The sequence below is a fragment of the Charadrius vociferus genome, unplaced genomic scaffold (genome assembly GCF_000708025.1).
Source record: "Charadrius vociferus isolate BGI_N301 unplaced genomic scaffold, ASM70802v2 scaffold429, whole genome shotgun sequence".
Lineage (NCBI taxonomy): Eukaryota > Metazoa > Chordata > Aves > Charadriiformes > Charadriidae > Charadrius > Charadrius vociferus.
In genome coordinates this window covers 2493996-2514643 of record NW_009650250.1, presented here as the reverse complement: position 1 = coordinate 2514643, position 20648 = coordinate 2493996, and the positions used below count along the sequence as shown (strand labels likewise).

General features: G+C 45.6%; 2 protein-coding genes across 2 annotated transcripts in view; one reads left to right on the top strand and one right to left on the bottom strand.

Annotated features, from left to right (window-relative positions):
* CDHR1 (cadherin-related family member 1) overlaps positions 1-16363 on the top strand; it is a 47317-nt gene extending 30954 nt beyond the window's left edge. Inside the window, exons 13-17 of the mRNA XM_009893052.1 lie at positions 361-525; positions 2730-2797; positions 5369-5597; positions 6539-6793; positions 15506-16363. Coding sequence (XP_009891354.1) covers positions 361-525; positions 2730-2797; positions 5369-5597; positions 6539-6793; positions 15506-16060 — 1272 coding nt within the window. The 3' untranslated portion in view covers positions 16061-16363. The remainder of the gene's footprint in view (positions 1-360; positions 526-2729; positions 2798-5368; positions 5598-6538; positions 6794-15505) is intronic.
* A 2486-nt stretch (positions 16364-18849) lies between these two features.
* LRIT2 (leucine-rich repeat, immunoglobulin-like and transmembrane domains 2) overlaps positions 18850-20648 on the bottom strand; it is a 5553-nt gene continuing 3754 nt past the window's right edge. The window contains exon 4 of the mRNA XM_009893060.1: positions 18850-18955. Within this exon, the coding sequence (XP_009891362.1) occupies positions 18850-18955 (106 nt within the window). The remainder of the gene's footprint in view (positions 18956-20648) is intronic.

Sequence of the window (20648 nt, the reverse complement as noted above, 5' to 3'; positions counted from 1 at the left end):
TCATTCAATTTATGTGACTATTCAAAATCATTCAGTACTTGTGTTTCCCTAATTTCTAGGAGCTGCCCAGGCATGGGTGTTTTCTTGTTTCTGTTATGGCTTTTTGAGCTGTGTCCGTTAGTTATGACCAATCACATCTGTCACGTGAAGTCTAATATGTATAAACAGGTTTGAAGTCCTCTTTCCACAGCTTGATTGCTCATTGCAAGCATGCACAAACAAGCCTAGGCTGCACACTGACCTAGCTCATCATCTCCTTGTTTTTTACCTGTCTGGTCCAACCAGGCTAAAACGCACCAAGGTGCCACAGGTAGTGGAGGGAAGCTGCTTTGTAGTAATTTCCTGGTTTTCTCTTCTTAGCTTCTTGCAATAGAGGTGAACACACCAGAGAAATTCAGCTCAACAGCTGACGTAGTGATACGCTTGCTGGATACCAATGACAATGTCCCGAAGTTCTCCTCTGACTACTACATTGCCAGGATCCCCGAGAACTCCCCGGGAGGCTCAAATGTAGTTGCTGTTACAGTAAGTTTCATTCAGTTCTTAAGAAATGCTCTCTTTTCTAGATGTCTCTGGAGACAGTTCAAGTACCTTAAAAATAGTGGACAGAGGCAAGTCGCAAATTTTACTTATCATTCAGCTTCCAGACTGAATTCCAGTTCCTTTCCAGAATCAACAAATAAACCCTCCACTTCTAGAAAAAAAAAACCCAACACTGTAGCAAACATTTTTCAGAACAACAAATTTACTTTGGCTTTTAATTAAAGGCCATCTGCTTTTAAGACAAATCACATGGTCTGTGAGTACTAAAAAAGCCCCAGTCAAATCAGCGTCCAGCCGGAAGATTCAGTTATGACTAAGTGGAATTGGATTTACTGGATTTGCTTGCTTAAGTACGAGTACAAAGAAAACAAGATGGCTGCTTAGCAGGTATTAGTCTCCTCCTCCTGGGAGGAATCTGGCTGCTAAATGCATAATTAGACAGTTAATGAAGGCAAAAACATAACATCAAAATGCTTAGAGCTGGGAAAGAAAGATCCCTATGTAAGTATCTTCTCACAGTGGGAAAAATATGCCTATAGATTTTCCAGTATCTCATGTTTTCATAGAAAGAAAGTCAGGGTATTACATGGGCCCTACGTGCTGGAGAAGTGTTTCCAGCTGTTGGTGTGAGCTGTATCTCTTTAATGCAGCTGCTGGGACTGGAAACACATCTCATGTCGCGAAGCCGGGAAAGCTCCTGGTGGGTGATGCAAGTCACCTTGCAGAGGCCTCGGGGGTAAGGATGGCGGAGGCAGGTTGCCAGAGATCTCCAGCACAGGCTGGCTGCAAGTCAGAAAGAAAATTAAATGATGAGAATAATAAAGTGCTGAAGGCAAATTTTAAGGGATGGAAGAATGAAAGAAGTGGAACATAAACGATACAGAAAAGGTTATTAGGGGAATCTAAGAGGAAAGCTGTAGAAAACAGAGACTCCCAGACACCACTGTCTTTCCAGCGAGAAGAATAAAAAATTCTAGGAGGCAGACAGCAAAAAAAGTAACTCAGAAAAAGTTTGCAAAGGCAACAAAACTAGCCATTCTGAGCCAAGGTGCACAGGGCAGCATAGCTGAGGAGCCCATGCAAAATTTGCTGTCATGTGCTGTCAACTCAGTATTTGACCCAGATTCACAAATATACTTGACAAACTGAGATACTCCAAGTACCCAGGATGACAATTCTGGCAGAAGTCCCAGGCGTGCAAATGTTTCAGGAAAAGTTAGGCAGTCCTAAACTAGACCGCAGTCAAAATCATGGGGTGAGAGAAGCTGACAAGCTCATGTCAAAGAATTAAAACACACCTATCAGCAGGGCTGCAGGTGTGCTAAGTTAACCATGCAGGAATCAAAAGACATTGTTCCAGTTTTCAGATATTTAAACAAGAAGACGAATGAACCGTCCACTGCCATCATGAATTTTGATGGCCCAATATAACGGTATAATATAACACCTCCTCAGAGCTATCAGAGAAGCAGAGAAGCTCATGGAAATAGCTGTTACCAAAACAATAGCTTTCCTAATGCCGAGCTAAAAAAGGAAACCAACAAGAGTCCATAACAAAGATATCATCTGGTGTAGTATTTGCATTATTACAAGTCACACAGGCACAAGAGTGATTAAAATATAAACAAAGCTGAAATACTGTGTATAGGTTGAAACATTTGTTATGCATTACTTTAAATTGAATCAATTAACCAAGCAGAGGTTTAAAAAATAAGAATATTTTTAAATATTTTTAAAAATATTTACTATATAAAGTAAATAATTTTGTTTGGGGAATATGCATTAATATATTGCATTAATATATAACTGATAATTAGGAAGGCTTAAGAGTGGACAGTTTGTTCGTGTCATTGAGATTAGCTTCATCTCTATTAAAGGAAGGATGTGTTAAATGTCAATAGATGGAGCCATCTAGTGGCTTTCTCCCTGCTGCAGCCTGGGCACCAGCCCGGCCAGGAGGCAGGCGGCATCTTAGCACTTCCCTGGGACAGCCAGGGACATTTCCTTGTGTTAGATTTTGCAGTTTTCTAGGTGCACGTTTGTTTATGTGATTTCCCCCTAAAAATATGATGGCAAAAAGGGGGGAAAAGCACTTGGGTTTTTACATGGCCTGTTGTTAAAAGAAAAATGAAACATTTCTTTCTGCAGTTTAGTAAAGGATGATTCTCTTATTTTCTTTTCTTAAGGCTACAGATCCAGATTCAGGGATGTGGGGAGAAGTCAAGTACTCTATCTATGGAACAGGAGCAGATCTGTAAGTATTAAAAAAAAAGAAAATAACATGCTTCTAAGCAGAGTTTTAGAAGAACTTGAAAAAAAAGAGAATAGGCTCATTCTTGACCTGCTCATTTCCAAGGACATTTATGCCATGTTCTTTGTGAGTTCTGTGAAAACAATAACAGAAAAAACTAGTGTGATCATTAAACATCTGCTTCATGAACCCATGGAATTTTACCCACAAGCCCCCAAAGAGACATAAGGCAGCTGAAGTACCAATACAAAGGATCTGTTCAATCACCATTTAAAAAACGCTTGTAAGAGAAAGAGGAGGTTTTGGTCTAGTTGTAGTGAAAAGTCAATTCTGGAGGAAAAAAAATCCCTTGCTCTTTCCCCTTCCCTTTCCGTATAGCTGTACACATAGTTCAGTTTCAACCCTTGTCAACATAAATCAAAGATGACAAGACTTTCAAGATTATAAACTTTAGCTTTGGAGGCCAGCTGCATTGGGTGTTCAAAGCCTTTTATATATTTATATCTAATAGTCCTACATCGGGGAAGAAGGGAATCTGATGCTTACTTGATATTGTAATGATGCCCCTGCCTGTCTTTGAGGACAGTGCTGAGGTAAGAACATCCTGAAACACCGGTTCCTCCCACACTGCTTCCATCCCAGCAGTTGCCCTGGCTCATTGATTAGGGCTCCCAGCCACGGTTAGCATCACTGACCGTCACAGATATTGCTGCTGGAACATGAAGCTCCTGGACATGGTGGGGCTACAGGGCAGAATATTGGAAATGAGTTTTTCAGGCACTCGTCCCCAGAATCTGTTTTTCTCCATATATTATCCACCTGGAGTTAAAGCTGAACTCTTCTTGTTAAGGTGAAACTCGTTTAGGAAGCACAATCAAAGTCCAAAATCCAAGGTGTTAAGGGTGAACCTCTTCTGTATCCAGAAGGATACACATATGGGAGCATTTCCAGGATGGATTATTTTGAGCTCTTCACTAAGTCCTTAAGCTAACTGCTAACTGCATAGAGGCAAACAGGCAAAGGTCATGTTGTGCAGGCAGACCACTTCAGTTTAAAATGTAGCAGCTGGTGCAAAGAAGCTAGTGAAGGCTGTTGATGAAGGATTTCCCACAAAAAATGTGTATGCAACTTTATTCTGATTGGGGTCATGGGGGTGCTCAGACTCACTGTTCTTACGCTGTTGAATGAGGAAATTAAGATGTGAAGACTTTTTTTTTCCTTCTCAAGTATGACTTTTTTTTCTTTTCCTTGTGCCAGAATGGCATGGCTCTGCAAGGCTGGATTGATTTCCTAGCCCTGGGACCTCCAGATCTGCTGAACACACAGTTTGATGCAGATTTGAGAGTTTCAATTAGAGGCATGATTTTTTTCCGTCTCAGGGGTTACATCGGTGGATATGCAGTTGCATTGGCAGAAAGATGACTTGTACTGGAGTAAGAGGAATAGTGTTAACTGCTGAAGATGAAGCCATTACATTGGTAATCCTGCATCCAAGCTGTCAGTGGGGGTGGCATACACTGCTGTAATCTCTTCACATCTCAGTGCTTCTATTCTTCCTCTAAAATGGGGGGGATGAGAGTCCTCTCTGCATGGTTAGGCTGGATTGGGTGCTAAGGAGGCAATTAGCACAGGCACTGTTTCCTACCAAGAGTTTGCACAGCTCTTTCCACCTCCAGGTCTTGGCTTTCATCAAGACTTGTATTTGTATTTAACACGATAATGAAAACAATGGAAGATTCTGGATTATTAAGTGCCCCTTTTATAATCACTCTCAACTGCGCTCGCAGTTGGAATACAGAAAATATTTTGTTATCCTGTACATTAATTAAAGGGTATATAAAACCTTTCATCTGTTAAAAACCTGTTTAGAGCCTACACTGGCAGTCCATTTTAAAAAGACACTGGGTTGGTATCGTCTCTATAAATCCAAGGTTTTGGCTGACACCTTTGACAGTGTCTCAGTAATTACAAATGTGTAGAATTGAACTTGCTACAGATAAATCTGAACACCCACTCTATCCCAGTGCCAGTCTATGGAAAAGTGATTATTTTTGGAGGCGATAATTTGCCCTGCACTTTGGGGGATTTGAGAGCAGCCATTTTTCTTATCCATTCTGAGACGCGAAGAGCTTAAATATGATATGCAGCATGCTTCCCTTAGCTATTGAGGTGAAATCAATCAATCTTAATTTATGCAGGACATGATCTAATACATTGTACTTATAAACTGAAAAAAATAGGCAGTTCCTTAGTGTTTTAATGCAAAGAAATCACTCTGGGAGAAGGCCATCACACTGAACAGTTATTGAGGACAAAGGCTTTAACAGAAAATGCAGCTAAAATGCACAATAGCTAGGAAAACATCAGACACTGATTCTTTTCCCATTTTCAAGCCTAAAGGAACTAGCAAAAAATAGGTAGAGTGAATGATTTGGAAACATCAGCCAGACAGGAGTTAGGTGAAGAGTACCAGTCTCTGGGTACAGCATTTCAGTGTTTGGAACCCACCTTTGCCCCAGGCTGTGAACACATATTAAGTGACCAAAAAACCCTCTTTCCATGCTTCTTTTCCAGGTTCCTCATCCACCCATCAACAGGTATAATTTACACCCAGCCCTGGGCTGTATTAGATGCTGAAGTGAATTCAAAGTATAATTTCTATGTGAAGGCAGAGGACACAGATGGGAAATACAGCTTGGCTGAAGTGTTTATCACTGTGCTAGATGTCAATGACCACTCTCCAGAGTTCAATGAAAACATCCAGGAAAAGACGATGATCATCGGGTCACCGGTGAAGATAGAGGTGAGAGACTACACAGTGTGTCACAAAGCAGAGTGCTTTGGAAAAGCCTCAGCTCTGCTGTTTATTGCTCAGGGATCATGATGAGTGCCTGAAAGTTGGCTTTCCCCGGGGCTTTATTTTGCACATCCATTTGTATGTAAAAAAATGGATTAAAGCATGGAATGATAGTATTTACAGACTGTTGAGAAGGAGAAACAAATCCCATAGGCAAAAGATACAGTTCTATTACAGTATTTGAACCATCAGCTGGTGGAAGGTCCTGGATTATAGAGTGATTGTAAGAAGCCCAAATAAGATGAGTGAATGAAAGTACAGGGTTTTGAGTACTTAACCTTCCTGCCACGCCTTTGTGCTCAACCACACAACTTCTTTCCCTTCACTTTGCAGAATTGTATTCATTGATCCAGTGTGGAACAGGAGGTGAAAAGCCACAGTAACAATTCACAGGCAAAGGAGCAGAACATCCTACATGACACATATTTGAATGCATATAGCGAATCCTGATTACACAACACCTAATGTTAGTAGAATAAATACCACAGCACAAAAATTAAGGCAGCTGTACTTTAACATGTGTGGAGGTAATCCCATTGTTCTCTATTCACTTCACATTTGTCCCCCACACTGTGTGAGAAACTCCCCAGCAGTGAATCATTTGCATTCTACAGTGAAGTTATGGTTCAGTTTTTCCTCTGATTTTATTTAATTTCAAATAGAAATCACTTATATAAAAAGAACTCCAGTTCTACTGGTTTTCAGTAGAAAATGTAGCACAGCTGATGCCAGAAAAGGGGAAATTGTTTCCAAGAAGAAACAAAAACAGCCCAGTCATCTCACAGCGTGGATATTATCGGAAGTGAATGCTCAGGAACTTTTAGAGTTTTGTCTTCAGGCAAAGATAGAAACAATAACCTCTTTGTTCTTTACACTTCCCCTACCAGGCTATAGATCAAGATGCAGAAGAACCCAACAACATTGTGGATTATTCCATCATGCAAGCAGATCCAGCCAATGTGTTTGATATAGACCAGAGCACTGGGGAAATCAAGCTGAAATCTTATATCCGTTCCCTGGACATCATCCACAATATCACAAAGAACAAAGACTGCATATGGTCATTGGTGGTGCAGGCCAAAGACCGAGGCTCCCCGTCCTTCAGTACCACGGCAGTTCTGAAGATTGATATCACAGAGGAGGTAAGCAAATGTTTTAGAAAAATTCTTATGTGAGATGACCCTTGAGAGGCACCAAAAAGTAGTCAATGCCTGCTCCATCTCTGAGACTACTTTAAAAATGCTTCAGGAGTTGAAATCAACAGCCAAACAGTTGCTAGCCATTGCTTCTCCTTTCTTGCTAGCTCTGTTTTGTAGAGTGTCTCTAGAGCCTTGTGGTGAAGCTGGATGCTACAGCCACAAACCTAAAAGACATTTTGATCAGAGAAATTGCAAAGGTACAAAGGTAGGAGCGTAAAGTGGTTGGGAGATGAGTGTCTTGCATCTAATTATTAGAGATATATGCAAATTAAGGACTATAGACTCCTGGGAGTAAAGGTAAATCCCAACTGATAAATTTCTGATTTTTTCTTTTCATTCAGGAGAAGGAAACAATCTTTTACCCTGACAAAAAGGGAGTGGGAAGTAGCAGGGGCCAGAGTATAAATGTAACTGGTCTGATAAATATATCAGACCAGTTTTGCAAGTCAGCTAAGTGACATGGGAAAAGTGAGAAAACTTTATAGAAATGCTTTAAAGTATATAGAATTTTGGATGCGAGTTTAACAGTTGCAGTATTATTAGCAGATGAAACAAGAAGCCTCCAAAAGACAGCACCCATAGGTTGAGAGTTTCCTGTTAGTCCAACTTTTACGACAACAAAAGAACAAGCAGTGATTTATGGTGAGCAGTACATACTTGCATGGTTCTTATTTATTGTAATTGCCTTGCCATGGCTTTAAGTAGGTACCAGCAGGGAGGAAATGGGCTTTAAAGTAGATGAGGAACACATCATTAGCCTGACAGTCTCTGGACCACGTACACATTGGGCAAAGATGCAAATCTCTTCCTACAGGCAGCAGCTGGCCTTCTCTTTGTTTGGTCAAAACGCACCCACTGCTCCTTTATCTTTTAAAGTCTTGCTCTGCTTTTTCCATCTTCTTATTCCACCACTACTCCTTACCAGGTGCATTTATATGATACTTATTGTATACAGTTCAGAGTCTGCTGGAAGTTAAAAGGTATCTGCAGAGAACACTTGTGCTCGTCACCAAGGTAAACAGCCACCAGCAGCACAGGAGTAACTCCCAGTCTCTGTCGTCAGCGCCTGCCCCATCAGGGCTGCTGCAGGACTCAGGTCTGCCCTGGCAGAGGGGATGCCTGGTGTGGGGCTGCCTGATGGGGCTGGCCAGCCCTGCTTCAGGCTCCATAAATGCTGCCGTGCAGCACTGGGGCTTGGCGTAGGCAGGGCATGCTGCTTCAAGGCTCTGCCATGTCCACATGCTATGTCCACGTGGCTGGGGGACTGCGTGTGCTGGATCTCTGTGCTGCGTGTGCTGGATCTCTGTGATAGGTCTGGAGATTTAGCCAATCATAGAGTGGTTCAGGTTGCAAGGGACCTTAACGATCATCTAGTTGCACCCCCCGCCATGGGCAGAGACACTCCACTAGACCAGGTTGCTCAAAGCCCCATCCAGCCTGGCCTTGAACACCTCCAGGGATGGGGCCTCCACAACTTCTCTGGGCAACCTGTGCCAGTGCCTCACCCCCCTCATTGTGAAAATTTTTTTCCTAATATCTAATCTAAATCTCCCTTCTTCCAGTTTGAAGCCATTACTTCTCACCCTATAACTACATGCCCTTGTCAAAAGTCCCTGTCCAGCCTTCTTGTAGGCCCCCTTCAGGTACTGGAAGGCAGCTATAAGGTCTCCCCAGAGTCTTCTCTTCTCCAGACTGAACAGCCCCAGCTCTCTCAGCCTGTCTTCATAGGAGAGATGCTTCAGACCTCTGATCCTCTTTGTGGCCCTCCTCTGGGCCTGCTCCAACAGGTCCATGTCCTTCTTATGTTAGGGGGCTCCAGAGCTGGACTCAGTATTCCAGGTGGGGTCTCAAAGAGCAGAGTAGAGGGTCAGAATCACCTCCCTCACCCTGCTGACCACATTTCTTTTGACGCAGCCCAGGATACGGTTGGCCTTCTGGGCTGCGATTGAACATTGCCTGACCATGTTGAGTTTCTCATCAACCAACACCCCCAAGTCCTTCTCCTCAGGGCTGCTCTCAATCCATTCTCTGCCCAGCTTGTATTTGTGCATGGGATTGCCCCAGCCCACATGCAGGACCTTGCACTTGGCCTTTTTGAACCTCATGAGGTTTGCACAAGCCTACCTCTCAAGCCTGTCCAGGTCGCTCTGTATGGCATCCCTTCCCTCCAGTGTTGACCACTCCACACAGTTTGGCGTCATTGGCAAACTTGCTGAGGGTGCACTCCATCCCAACATCCATGTCACCAACAAAGATGTTAAACAGCACCAGTCCCGGTACCGACTGGTATCTTACTGATATAAAGGAAATAAACTGCTTCACACTTTGATTTCCCCTGGAAACTGTAAATTTTGCTAGTTTTTATACAGCAAATAAGAATTGCTACCTGCAAGCGCCTGCCCTCCCTGCCTTGCTGCCAGGCTTCTCGCCAGGGCACACATTTCAGGAGTGCGTGGCACCAGGTGGGCTCAGGCACTGTCCCCACTGTTCGCTCCCAGCACCTAGCCTGCAGCTTTCCCCCGAGCTCCTGCATGAGCTGGTAACCTCTCTGTTAGCGTACGGGGCTAAGGTACAGGGCTGAGGGGTGCCCAACACCTCCTCCAATGGGGGAAAAGATGTGTCCCTGAACCAGCTGATAAAGGACATCTGGAAGGAAAACAAGAGCGGCTGATGCTTTGGGATGAAGGGTTTCCTGGATTTCCTTCATGAAGCAACATCAGCACCTGATGAAAGAAGGTGTCTCCTACAAAGTCCCTTCTTTGCTTCCTTTGCCTCCTTCCAGGGGTACAGATTTGGCACACAGTGAGGCAGCATCCCTCCCGATAAAGCATAAAGGGAAACAGAGAGGGCTGTGAAGACATGGATTCCTCTCAGACACAGTTATTCACTTCTTCCCATGCTCTTCTGCATGCCAAGTCCCAACACAGAGCCCAAGGTAGCAACGGCATCTTCTTTCTTCACCTGAGTAGGTCTCTTCAGAAGGATCTGCACTTCTAATCTGACATCACACCCTCCATAAGCTTCCGTACACTTCTCCATTAATTCTTCCATTGCTTGCAGTTATTTGGGTTGGATTTTTTTTTCAAGAGCATCACATCTCCTTGCAAAAACCACTCTTAAATTTCAGCTTCCACGTGAGTGAGGTGCAGTGTCAGCATACAAACCCCTTGGTCGCTCCTTCCCTGTGTCCCAGAGACAGCGCAGTCAGTGCTAACACTCTGTGAAGAAAACAGTCCCTTGGTATAGGGACATTGCGTACACTCGGCCTCTCAGAGGCTCTTACAAATGTACATTTCATCCCTCTGTGCTCCAGCTGTACAAAGTCTCTTTTGGTGAGCTGTTTGTTGGGCATTTATGTATTACCGATTTTGGATAAGGAGGATATTTTTGAATGCATCCTCTAGAGGTTTCCAGCAGTGTTAATCACACCAAGTAATTAAAGAGACATATTTTCTGATTAACATTTACCATTGCAATTAGCGCAAGGCTGTGCCCTTTGAGATAGATGCCTTGTGGCTAAGTTCAGCAGTATTGCACATCAGAAGGACCTTTTGCTCTTGGAATAATACAGTGATAAAAAATTCCAGAGGTCTTTTAATTTCACTGAGTCTGGTTTTATGGAAATTGGTATTGAGCAGCATCTGTTAATCTCCTATCCTTTCTCAACAGAATAAGAAACATATGCTGAAAAAGCCACTCTTTTTTCACCCTTATGTCTCACTCAAATATCTACTCCTGCTGCCCAAGATTTCCATGGAAAGCTCATTCCCACTCTTAATCCTGCAGGCTGGTCCAATGGCGGGACCCCTCTGCCTCTTCATGACCTCACTGAGGTTCTGCACATATATGGGGGGGTTTATTTACGCCTCTTCATGGACTGAGGCTTAAGTCCAAATTTAGACAGCATAATCTGTGGTTCTTAATGGTTTTGGCCGCTTGTTTAGACTTCTAAATATAGCTGGTGAGTCTCAGTTTTAGATTCCCCTAATTGAAAGGTTCAGCAAACACCTTCTGTGAATTAATGTGGATATCTCTTCCTCTCTCATAATAACTGCGGCCATGGGAACTGTGGTTGCTGATGGCACTAAACATCCTTTGCCACATTTGCGGAGCAGTTAGCCTCTTCCAATAGTTACATGGACCTTGAAAAAAATTGTTCAGAGAAGGCTGGTTTGATTTGAGAAATCTTGCCCCACCCCATGCTCGTGTCTGTATTGCAAAGGGATGTAAATGCAGCCTTCATATATGGTGATAGTACTGCTCTTTGGGATAAACGCGGGAAGGGACAGCTTGTGTTCTACCTCGGATCAGGAGCTACTTCTGAAGCAAATCTCCTGATCATCTTCACATACTGGGGTGTGGCTCATGTCTCAGATAGCTCCGAGCACACAAAGTGGACTTCTTTCACACAAAAATGTGTTTGGGGGGCACAGCTCGTGTGCTTTGGCGCTAGCAGGCAGTCCATCCCTGCAACCAGGCTACAGCAATCTGAAGCAAAACCCCAGAAATGCTGAATATGTGGAACTGGGCTCCTCGCAACCAGCTGGTTCGTTGTACAGATCCACTTGCTCAAGTCGACACAGCTTGAGCTGTCTATAATCTGCGATAGCTTGGGCTCTTAACAGCTTTGCCTGCTTATTTAGGCTTCTGAATATAGCTGGTGAGCCTTAGCTGGTCTTGTGGTTGAACAGCTCAACCACACATTCCTGTTGGGTCCACCTTCTGGCTGCATCTCCCGCTTATTCTACTCACTGCAACCCATGCATTATGAAAGGCTCTTGAGAAGCTGCCAGGAGGCGCGGATGCCTGCACATTGCAAACTTGTGGCAGGAGAGAGAAAAACAAAGGAAATAAGTCATCATTTCAGTAGCAAAGAGAGACATAGGCATCCTCTTCGGTAAACTCACGTTTTTGAGTAGGAAGGATGACAAGAATAAGCCCCGCATGCTGCAGGGGGGTGTTTTCCGCAGGCTGCCCTTCAGGTATGCAGCCTGAAAGCATCTGTCTACACTGAACTGCACAGTGCTGCCTTTTGTGAAACGGCTTCAAAGGCACATGTCAATGTCTCCCAGAAGCTGGCGAGTTCCAGTGACTTCTGGACACTTCAGCACCCTGTGGCACTTGGGCTGAGGAGCTTCTCTGCAGGGGACCACACCTGCCTGTTAAATAAAAAATAGGTGATGAGATCTTCTAATCCAAACAATTGCTTTTATCTTTTTAATTGTATTCGTGTCCCGGGACTGGACTTCCCCTTTCTTGAAGCTAATACAAACAGCTTAGCTACTTCCAAACTTCTGCCACGGTTCTATAACCCTCTAATTGTCCCCAACCCTTCTCGGGGCCAGCGCTCATTATAACTGTGAAATCACAGCAAAAAAACAGCAGAGCGTTATCTTTTGTGAGCAGTGGTATTTTAACTCCTTTGACGGCTATTAAGAAAAAGAGTGTTTCTTCCAGGTTTTGGCCCACAGAGGTATGACACATACCACCTTTCATTTCATTGAGTATCTGCCTTTGGTTTATGTGTACAAAAAAAGTCAGTACTCTTCAAAATGTAACACACCTCTCAGGAAAAAAACAACCACTAAATAAATTACAAAGCAGCACTATTTGTTGACCCAGTTCTGAGGCACCGTTGGTAGTCGATACAATGACCTGAAGGTGTTTTGAATGCGCAGGGTAGGGCTCAGGGCCAAAGAGCTGACACTTAGGTGTCCAAACGCTCCCGGACTTTCACTGTCAGAGGGTGCTCAGAGCTCTCTCAGACCTGGTCTGTGTGTAACCAACTGGGCCACAGTGACGACAGGCAAGATTGCAAAGCTTTTTGGTGACAAATGCACTTACATAAGCTTCTCTGCAAACTGTTCCAGGCTTGTTTCATGAGTTATTTATCCTATTTATCCTGTGAGTGTCATGGCCATGACAAACAGAAATTCTCCCATTGTATGCCTACAAAATGCCTTAAGTTTTTATGCAGACATCACAGAAGAGTTGTTAGCCACGGCTAATTCTAGGCAAAGATTTCTATAGTACAGGCCCAGTAACTAGAATACAGGCTGAGCCAGCTAACTATTAACGGGTTTAGTTTTGGTGTTAATCACCTCTTCATAACTGGAAGCTCTGAACAGAAGCCAGACTTGGTGAGACAAGGGGGACTTGAACGAAGACGAGTTCTGAAACTCCCCATACGGCTTCCATCAGTTCTTACCCCTGCAACTGTTGCACACTGGCAGCGTAGACACATACATCTGTCTAATCCCATTTATTCAAGGTTTTCAAATAGCTCATCAAATAATTATTACTGAGATATCTTGTCGTCTTAAGTGTGTGTCATCTTTTTCCGTGTGTTGGTCCTATAGTGTTGAGCCATCAGTACCTCACTACAAAGTAGATCTTGACAACATTCATAATAAGTGGACTCATTTCAGGTCATGTACTACTTAGCAGGGTTTATCTGACACTTAATTCATTAGACTTTCACATGAAGTTAAGTAAGCCAGGGTAGAATTTCTGTTATCTGATGGGATTTAAGTACACAAAATCCATGTAATGCAGAACAGCAAAGCTGATGTGAATTCAAGCTCCACCGAAGTCGTGGGCTGCTCTACTTTTGATTTCTAACTGAGGTCTATTCCTAATTAAATAATGGAAAAACTCTTTGCACAGCAAACCAGTGAAAATTGGTCGCTACCTGTAAGGTAATGTGGTCCATGGGTTTCAATACCATATCTTTGCCCATTTCTCTTTGGCAATAGGAAGCATTCAGGATAGGGGAGGGTGGTCTTGGATAACGTGTTTGAGGTAGGTTGTGAAAATACAGAAGTGAAGTGAAGACAATGGGGTGTGTATTAATAAAATTGTATTCCCTATGTTTAGGGATGTGATTTAAAAATAAATGCTGTTCCTGTGTAATACATGACAAGAGGTACTCTGAAGCATCCCTTGGGGATACTCTTAGTCATCTCCCTCCACAGACTGGGGAGGGTAAAGAGATGAGCATCCTAGTTTAGAGGGAAATCCATCTGATCTCGCTTTAAATGTCTAAAAGTCGGAGGTTCAGGTCCAATCTAATCACAAGGCTCTCATACTCACTGTCTTTGATACCTATCTTAGCATGTGGTGACTACTACTCTGGAGGTGTCCTTTTCTCCCCATTGACTAAAAGCTGGGAGCTTAGACCACTAAAATGCAGATAACCTGTTACTGCACATGCAAAGTTTGGGTGATGATTCCCTCCTGGAGTCGAGGCCAGAGGAGTGGGGCACAGTGGGTAGCCCTGTCTCTGCAGCCACAGGTAGCTTTATGACTAGCTGTTGGTAAACAAACCTGCTCGTGAATGTGCCATTTCTGAAGGAACTCCTGGCCTTGCACAAACGTTACTGTCTGTCCAGGTGCCCTTGCAGGAGCTGGTATTCATTATGAACGTCTCTTGGCAATGTAGTCCAATGGTGGACCACCATGCCATGAATAAGGGTGATCTACACGCTGCACTGCTACCTTTTATTCCCTGATCGAGCAGGTGTTTCTACCTGCTTCCTAACTTCTCTTAGTGTTTCTGGATTCAGTTCAAGATCATTGCAACTGTCTCTTCTGTGCCTAGTTCAGCACTTTTAGCTCCCTTTATTTGACATGCTCTCTATCCTGTACACATTCTACCCTAGTTGTATTTAGAATAGATACTGGCCTCTTTCAAATATAACTATGCGAGGGTTGACCATTTCTCTTATTTTTGATATTTCCAGATCAAGTCCAGGGTAAAATCCTATATTTTAGGCCTCAAGAAGCGTCCGTGGACAATATTTGGAATTTGCATGAGTGGCGTCCTTTCCACCATTTCTGTAACAATGGTGATCTCCACCATCATGTACTGGAAAAGTGTGAAAAGATCCAAGCTCCACCCACAGGGCAAAATCCGCAAAATTATACGGGGACCTCCAAGACGCACAGTGTGCTAAGTGAACTGGCCATTCATTTGTCCTTAATATGCCATATGTAGCTTATGTGATTGCTTATTTCTTTTATTTCTGAAAACAAAGCTCTTCAGCTCTACTCATGTCCCCTACCTCAAAGAGGTTTGTTATGTCTGTAAAAGAGTACTTGAAAACAGAATGCAGCACGTACCTGCTAACTGCTCATTTGTACACTGTAATTTTATAAAGTGAAGTTTTCTCATAATCTTTTTAATGCCGTGCTCAGTAATAATCCTATAAACTTCATCACCATTAGCACCTGCAACTGTTTTTGAAAGATCATTTTCTACTCATAAACTTCTGTTTGGGTTCAACACCATTATTCCTAGGAGATTAACTCTGAAATGTAGTACAGCAATACAGCTGCAGATCCTGGAGCCAATTATTTTTTTGCGCAGCTCTTGCAAGTTAACCAAACACTATGGTGACACGCAGGAATCCGTCCTAATTTGGCAGTAATACTCCTGTAAGCTTCTGTGTTTGGCAGTACGATATTGTAGTGCTAGCCCCGTCTCCTGCTCCATCTAAATTCGCCAGACCTGGACTGGCTCTTTGACTCTCATTTTTTTTAGAGACAACTTCCATTGGTCAGCCCTGTTTGTTACATATTTTGGACAAATGAAATTTCTGGGTCACTGTCTGTCCCACAGAGTAAGTCATGTGTTTTCTTTGTACTCTTTTACAGACTCTTCACAAAGGGCCTATGGCCGCCTTTTTGATGCAAACTAAAGATAACCCCATGAAAGCCTTAGGAGTGCTAGCTGGTGTCATGGGCATAATGGTGCTGATAACTATCATGATCTCTACTGCCATGTTCTGGCGCAATAAGCGGTCCAACAAAATCATGCCGGTAAGAAGGATCATAAAAAAGAGACAGACCCCGCAGCCCCGGACAGTCAGGATGGAGTGGCTGAAGTTCAAGAGGCCCAGCAATGCTGCGGAGAAGTTTGTCGTAGAGGACGACGCCAAGAGCCTACACAACGAGAACAGCAACAACAACATCCAGGTTTCCCCCGTGCCACCGACAGCCCCCTTGCCCCCACCACCCCCAGCCCTGGCTCCTCCTAGTGGGGACACCCCAGGGTGGCGGGTGCCAACCGTGTCCGGCTCCCTCACTCCCAAGTTTATAAACAAGCAGCTGAAGAAGAGAGGTCATGGCAGCGCCCACAATGCCCTCGTGTCAGAGCTCAAAATGAAGTTTGAGAAGAGGAATGCAGCTATCGGTGAGCCCCACATCTAGACGCTCTTGGCAGCCCCCAGACATTGCGGATTGTGGCTGTGCGTGGATATATTTATGTGCTGTGGTCTTCCCTGTGTCTGTCAGCACCCCGTGAACTGAGAGCACCTTCTCGCCATGATAGCCACCCCTCACCTTCTGCAAGTATTATGTGCTATGGAGTCACCCCACCCATACCAAACGCTGTGGTCCATGTCCAGTTGTGACTGCAGTTTCTTCAGCTCATGTCCCAGTGCTGGTCCCTCCCTGCAGCTGTCTGACCGGGGTGCCGAGTACCCTCATGCCAGCCACAGTCTCCCCAGGTGAACGGGGATTCAGATCACCCCGTTTTGGAGGTCCGTACCCAGAGTCCTGGTTTTCAAACAAGGTGCTCTGCAGCCAAGGCACTGCAGGATGCCACTTCTGACCTGGTCTGGCAGGTGGGTTTGAGGTGTCCAAAAACCCGTCATTTCAAATCCCAGACCCGCTTTTGAAGGCGTTGGCCTGGCTGCGGCACCAGCACTGAGTTGATGTTCAGGTCTCCTACAGCAGTGACACTCCAGGCTGCAGGAGGGTAGCACGTAGCTGGTACCTGCTGCCCTAGGTGGTACCTGCTGCCTTAGGTGGTACCTGCTGTCCTCAGGGCACCATGCGCTTTGCAACAGCTGGCGGAGCGATGTGCTCATGGCCTGAGTACCTTCATTCCCACAAGGTAAGCGGACAGGCTTGGAGAAGTTCTTCATTTTCCTGCAGCTTATGCCGGGTTTTGCCAGAGTACATTGACATGATGCAGCGCTTCGTTTCTGCCCTGGACTTGCCTGCTGCTGAGGGGACGGGAGGGCCACCACAGCCTTCCCTAGACCAGCTGGGGCAAGACTCGAGTGCAGAAGTTCAGTAGCAGCACAGCAACTGCCTCCTTCTGACATTAGGCATTCCCTAATGAGGGGGAGGTCGGCAGGAGAAGGCCATGATTAAAGCAGCAGGGAAGACACAGTAAAACTGAGAAAAAAATGATAAGTGAAAAATACAGACAAGTGCTGGGAAGTCGCATATGCCGGTCAGGGAAGTGTCTGGAACGATCACGTGGTTTTGTGCACTGCTAGCAGGAGGTGTCGGGGAATGTATTTCATCACCTCTCCTGGCTTGCTCCAGGGGCTGGGGAGTGCAAAAGGAGGTTTCCATAAAATATTCTGGTTTGTCCTATCAGTATTTTTGAGTGACTTATGCAACAGTTAATGGTGGGGAGAGGAGGGTGTGTGTGTGGGGGGGGGGGCAGCTGACACTTTTTTTCCTGTTATGTGACAGTAAAAAGGCACTAAAGGCAGAGCACTCTTTTCACTGGATCTACCCCACAGTTTTTCCCTCACATTTGTTTCTGAGGAGATGTTTTTCAGCCAGACCTGGCTGTTTCCCAACCCCTGGGGAGAAGGCAGAGTGCACCGGGCTGGCTGGGGAGCAGCACCCTCTGCCCGAGCCCTGGCCCTGCAAGGGCACCTGTGCTCTGCTGGATCGTCACCATGAACATCAAGATGGAGAGCAAACCCCACAGGACAGGACGCTGTTAATTCCAGGGTACCATGAGACTGTTCTCCAGCTGTCATTGCAGCTGGACCAGCAGACCTGGCCCTCGGGGCTCTTCTTCCCTCACCCCATTATGTGGTCTAATTCCCTTTCTTTGCAGCACGACTTCATCAGCTTAGGGGATACCTGGTTGAATGGGAAGTTGCCCACTTATGGGAAAAATCTTGTGGTTTTTGACTTTAGTTCAATCCACCTAGAAGGCAGAGGGTGACCGTGGCTCATGTCACCCACGGGCTGAGCCAGGAGCCATAGCCAAGAGGTGCAGCAGGGTCCCAGCTGGGGGACCATGGCAGGAGCGCTGCTCTCAGAACCTCTCCTGCAGTGTCTCTCATCTCCTACACTGTTTTCTTACTTATCCCTCTCCTGCTGGGGCTGCGTGGCGTGAGGCTCAGGCTCTCGTGTTGTGTGCCATCACCTCATCCTTGTCCTCCGGTGTGAACCGGTGGGAGGGAGGGGACGTGCAGCCCCCAGCCTCGCTCCTGGTGCCCTGTGCGAGTACGCACCTTTTGCTGGCTGTGTCTCCGCCAGGTTCTGCAATGTTTCCTGAGGTACCAAAAGTTCGTGATTTATTCCCCGTACTACTGTTTTCCCCATGTTGTGTTGAAGCCAGTATTCAATGTTCATTCTCCAATGAGGAAAGCCTATAAAGACCATTCAATTAAGTGAGATTTAACAGGAATTATAGGCTTATAGTCTTAGAGATTATATTTAAGAGGGAATAAAGATGTTTTATTACTATGTTGTGAGACTTTTTTCCAGTTACTCTGTATTTCAAATTCAGGGTTGTTGTTTTTTTTTAAATAAAAAGAAACCTGCAAAAGGTGCTTCTGCGTGTGGTGTGCTTCCGCTGGCAACGATGCTTTGTCATTGCTTGTTACGTGATCGCATGGGCACAGGCAGCCGGATGGCTTCCCAGGATGACCAAATGGCCCCTTTTGTGGGCAATTTATAAGGAAATCTCTACATGTGCTGATGGGATGTTTTGTCTTTCCCTGGCTGTGATTCAACAGCTCGCTCTACAGTTTCTTCAGTTTTCCACTGTTCCTCCATGTCGGCTGGGCTGGGAGGAGGCCAGTCGTTACAGGCACTGGTTTGTTTTTCACTTCTCCGGGTACGCAGCCCCGTGCTGGTCCACAACCAGCATCAGCTCATGCCTGACTCCCTCTGTACCCCCAGGGGTTTCTCCAGGAGACGGTGGTCTCCCTGCTTGGCCGGCTGCTTCTGCCCCTTCCTCACCGCTCCAGACCCCCGTCACATGTGCTGCAATACCCGGCCTCCCCCGTCCCTGCAGCCGAACCCTGGAGCTCTGTGATGTTCAGGTTTCTTCGCAATTTGTAACTGTAAAAGAATAGAAATGAAGCAGAGGGCATCTGCGTATTCTTGAAAATCCATTGTGTTTATTACTTGGACACTAAAAGACTGACAAGACTAGGAAGTCCCGTGAAGTATAACACTGAAGGGTCAGCACTGACAGCACAGGTCTCAGTTCAAAAGCAGTGGGGCAAGGGACCGCAGGAGGGGACGGCGGGGGGAACGCAGGGCCTGAGGAGAGACAGCGCAGAAAACACACAGCAAAACCCAAACTACAACTAGAAAGCCGAACTGCCACGTAGTGAAGCTCACATTAGGCTTTAGCTCTGCTTACAGCTGAGGTTTCTACTCTAGTTTTTTCTCTTTTTGAGGCTGTCTGTAACAACACGTATGTCAAGGGCTGCGGGTCTATCGGCCTCGTGCTTTGGTTGTGCTGGAAAGCACGAGGCCAAAAAAGAAAAATAAGTCGCACATCCTCAGACCCCTGAGAAATGCAGCGTGAACAGCTCCACGAGTGGGGGCTGGTTACTTTTACATGCATATTTGGGGCGTTTTGCCTCTAGAAAGGAGGCCAGCCTTGGTTTCAAAGCAGCAGGAGGCCCAACTGCATTTGAGGATGGTGCCTTCAGCTCCCAAACCCCGGTTCTACCACCCTCTCCGCCTCCGGCCACTTCTGCTGGCCTGGTTCAGGCCGAACATCCCCATCACCCCCCATGTCACCCTGCAGCCACAGTGCCATCCTGGGAAAAAGGAGACACGTGGTGGGGAGGGTGGAGGGGGAAACAGCAGTTGAGTGTTTGGCTGCAAAAGACAAACTGTTCATTTTTCACCAGCTCTTCTTCTTAACTTTAAAAAAGAATAGGCTAATACAACACGTGTAGCAATAGGGATATGTGTGTGTGTACACGCACATGAGTGTGCGTCTGTGTTAGTGTGAACTAACAAGGTCCTCTAATACATGTTTGGAAACAAGTAGAAGGCCCTCCCCTTCTCCTTAGTACAAAAAAAATAATAAAAAACAAAACAATTCAAAAACTGTGCTGAGGCTATATCACGCTGGTGTTCAGTGGGCGCTCACATTCTTCCTGTGTGTGCTACAACTGAGGCTGTGAACCTCTTAGGACTCTGTAAACCTGAAGGTGGAGTAAGAGAAAAAAAACAACAAAACAAACAAAAAAACCCCACTCCCAAAACCAACACCCAACACCTCCAATAAGGAAAAAAAGGTTTTTCTCTAAGTGAGACAGAACAGCTCCATCACGCTGACCACCATCCTTCCCCTGGAGGTTTTGTTGCTGGTGCTGCCCGCAGCACTTCCCTGGGCTGCCCCGTTGTGTCTCCACGGGGTAGGACACTGACCAAGCCACAGGGCAGGACAGAGCTGCCAATGGGTCTCCCTGCCTGCCCCCCCTCCCCTGTCCCCGCTGGGTACAGTAAATAAAGACATAAAGACACCCCGAGACCAGGTGAGCGCTGGGGAGCCTTTTGGCCTTTTGCCACATGCATTGCTATTGGTTTTGGGGTTGGGTTTTTTTGAGGGTGGTTTCTTTGGTTAATGCTTGTTTTCTTGTGTGTCTGCGTGCATTGCTCCATGGCAGTGCCGCGGAGGCAGCCCCGGGGGGTGCCGGAGCAGCCGCCCACCCCGGACACCCCCATTCCCAGGGCTCCCCGAGCCTGCTGCGCATCCCAGTCGGGCGCCCCGCCGCCTCCCTGCAGCATG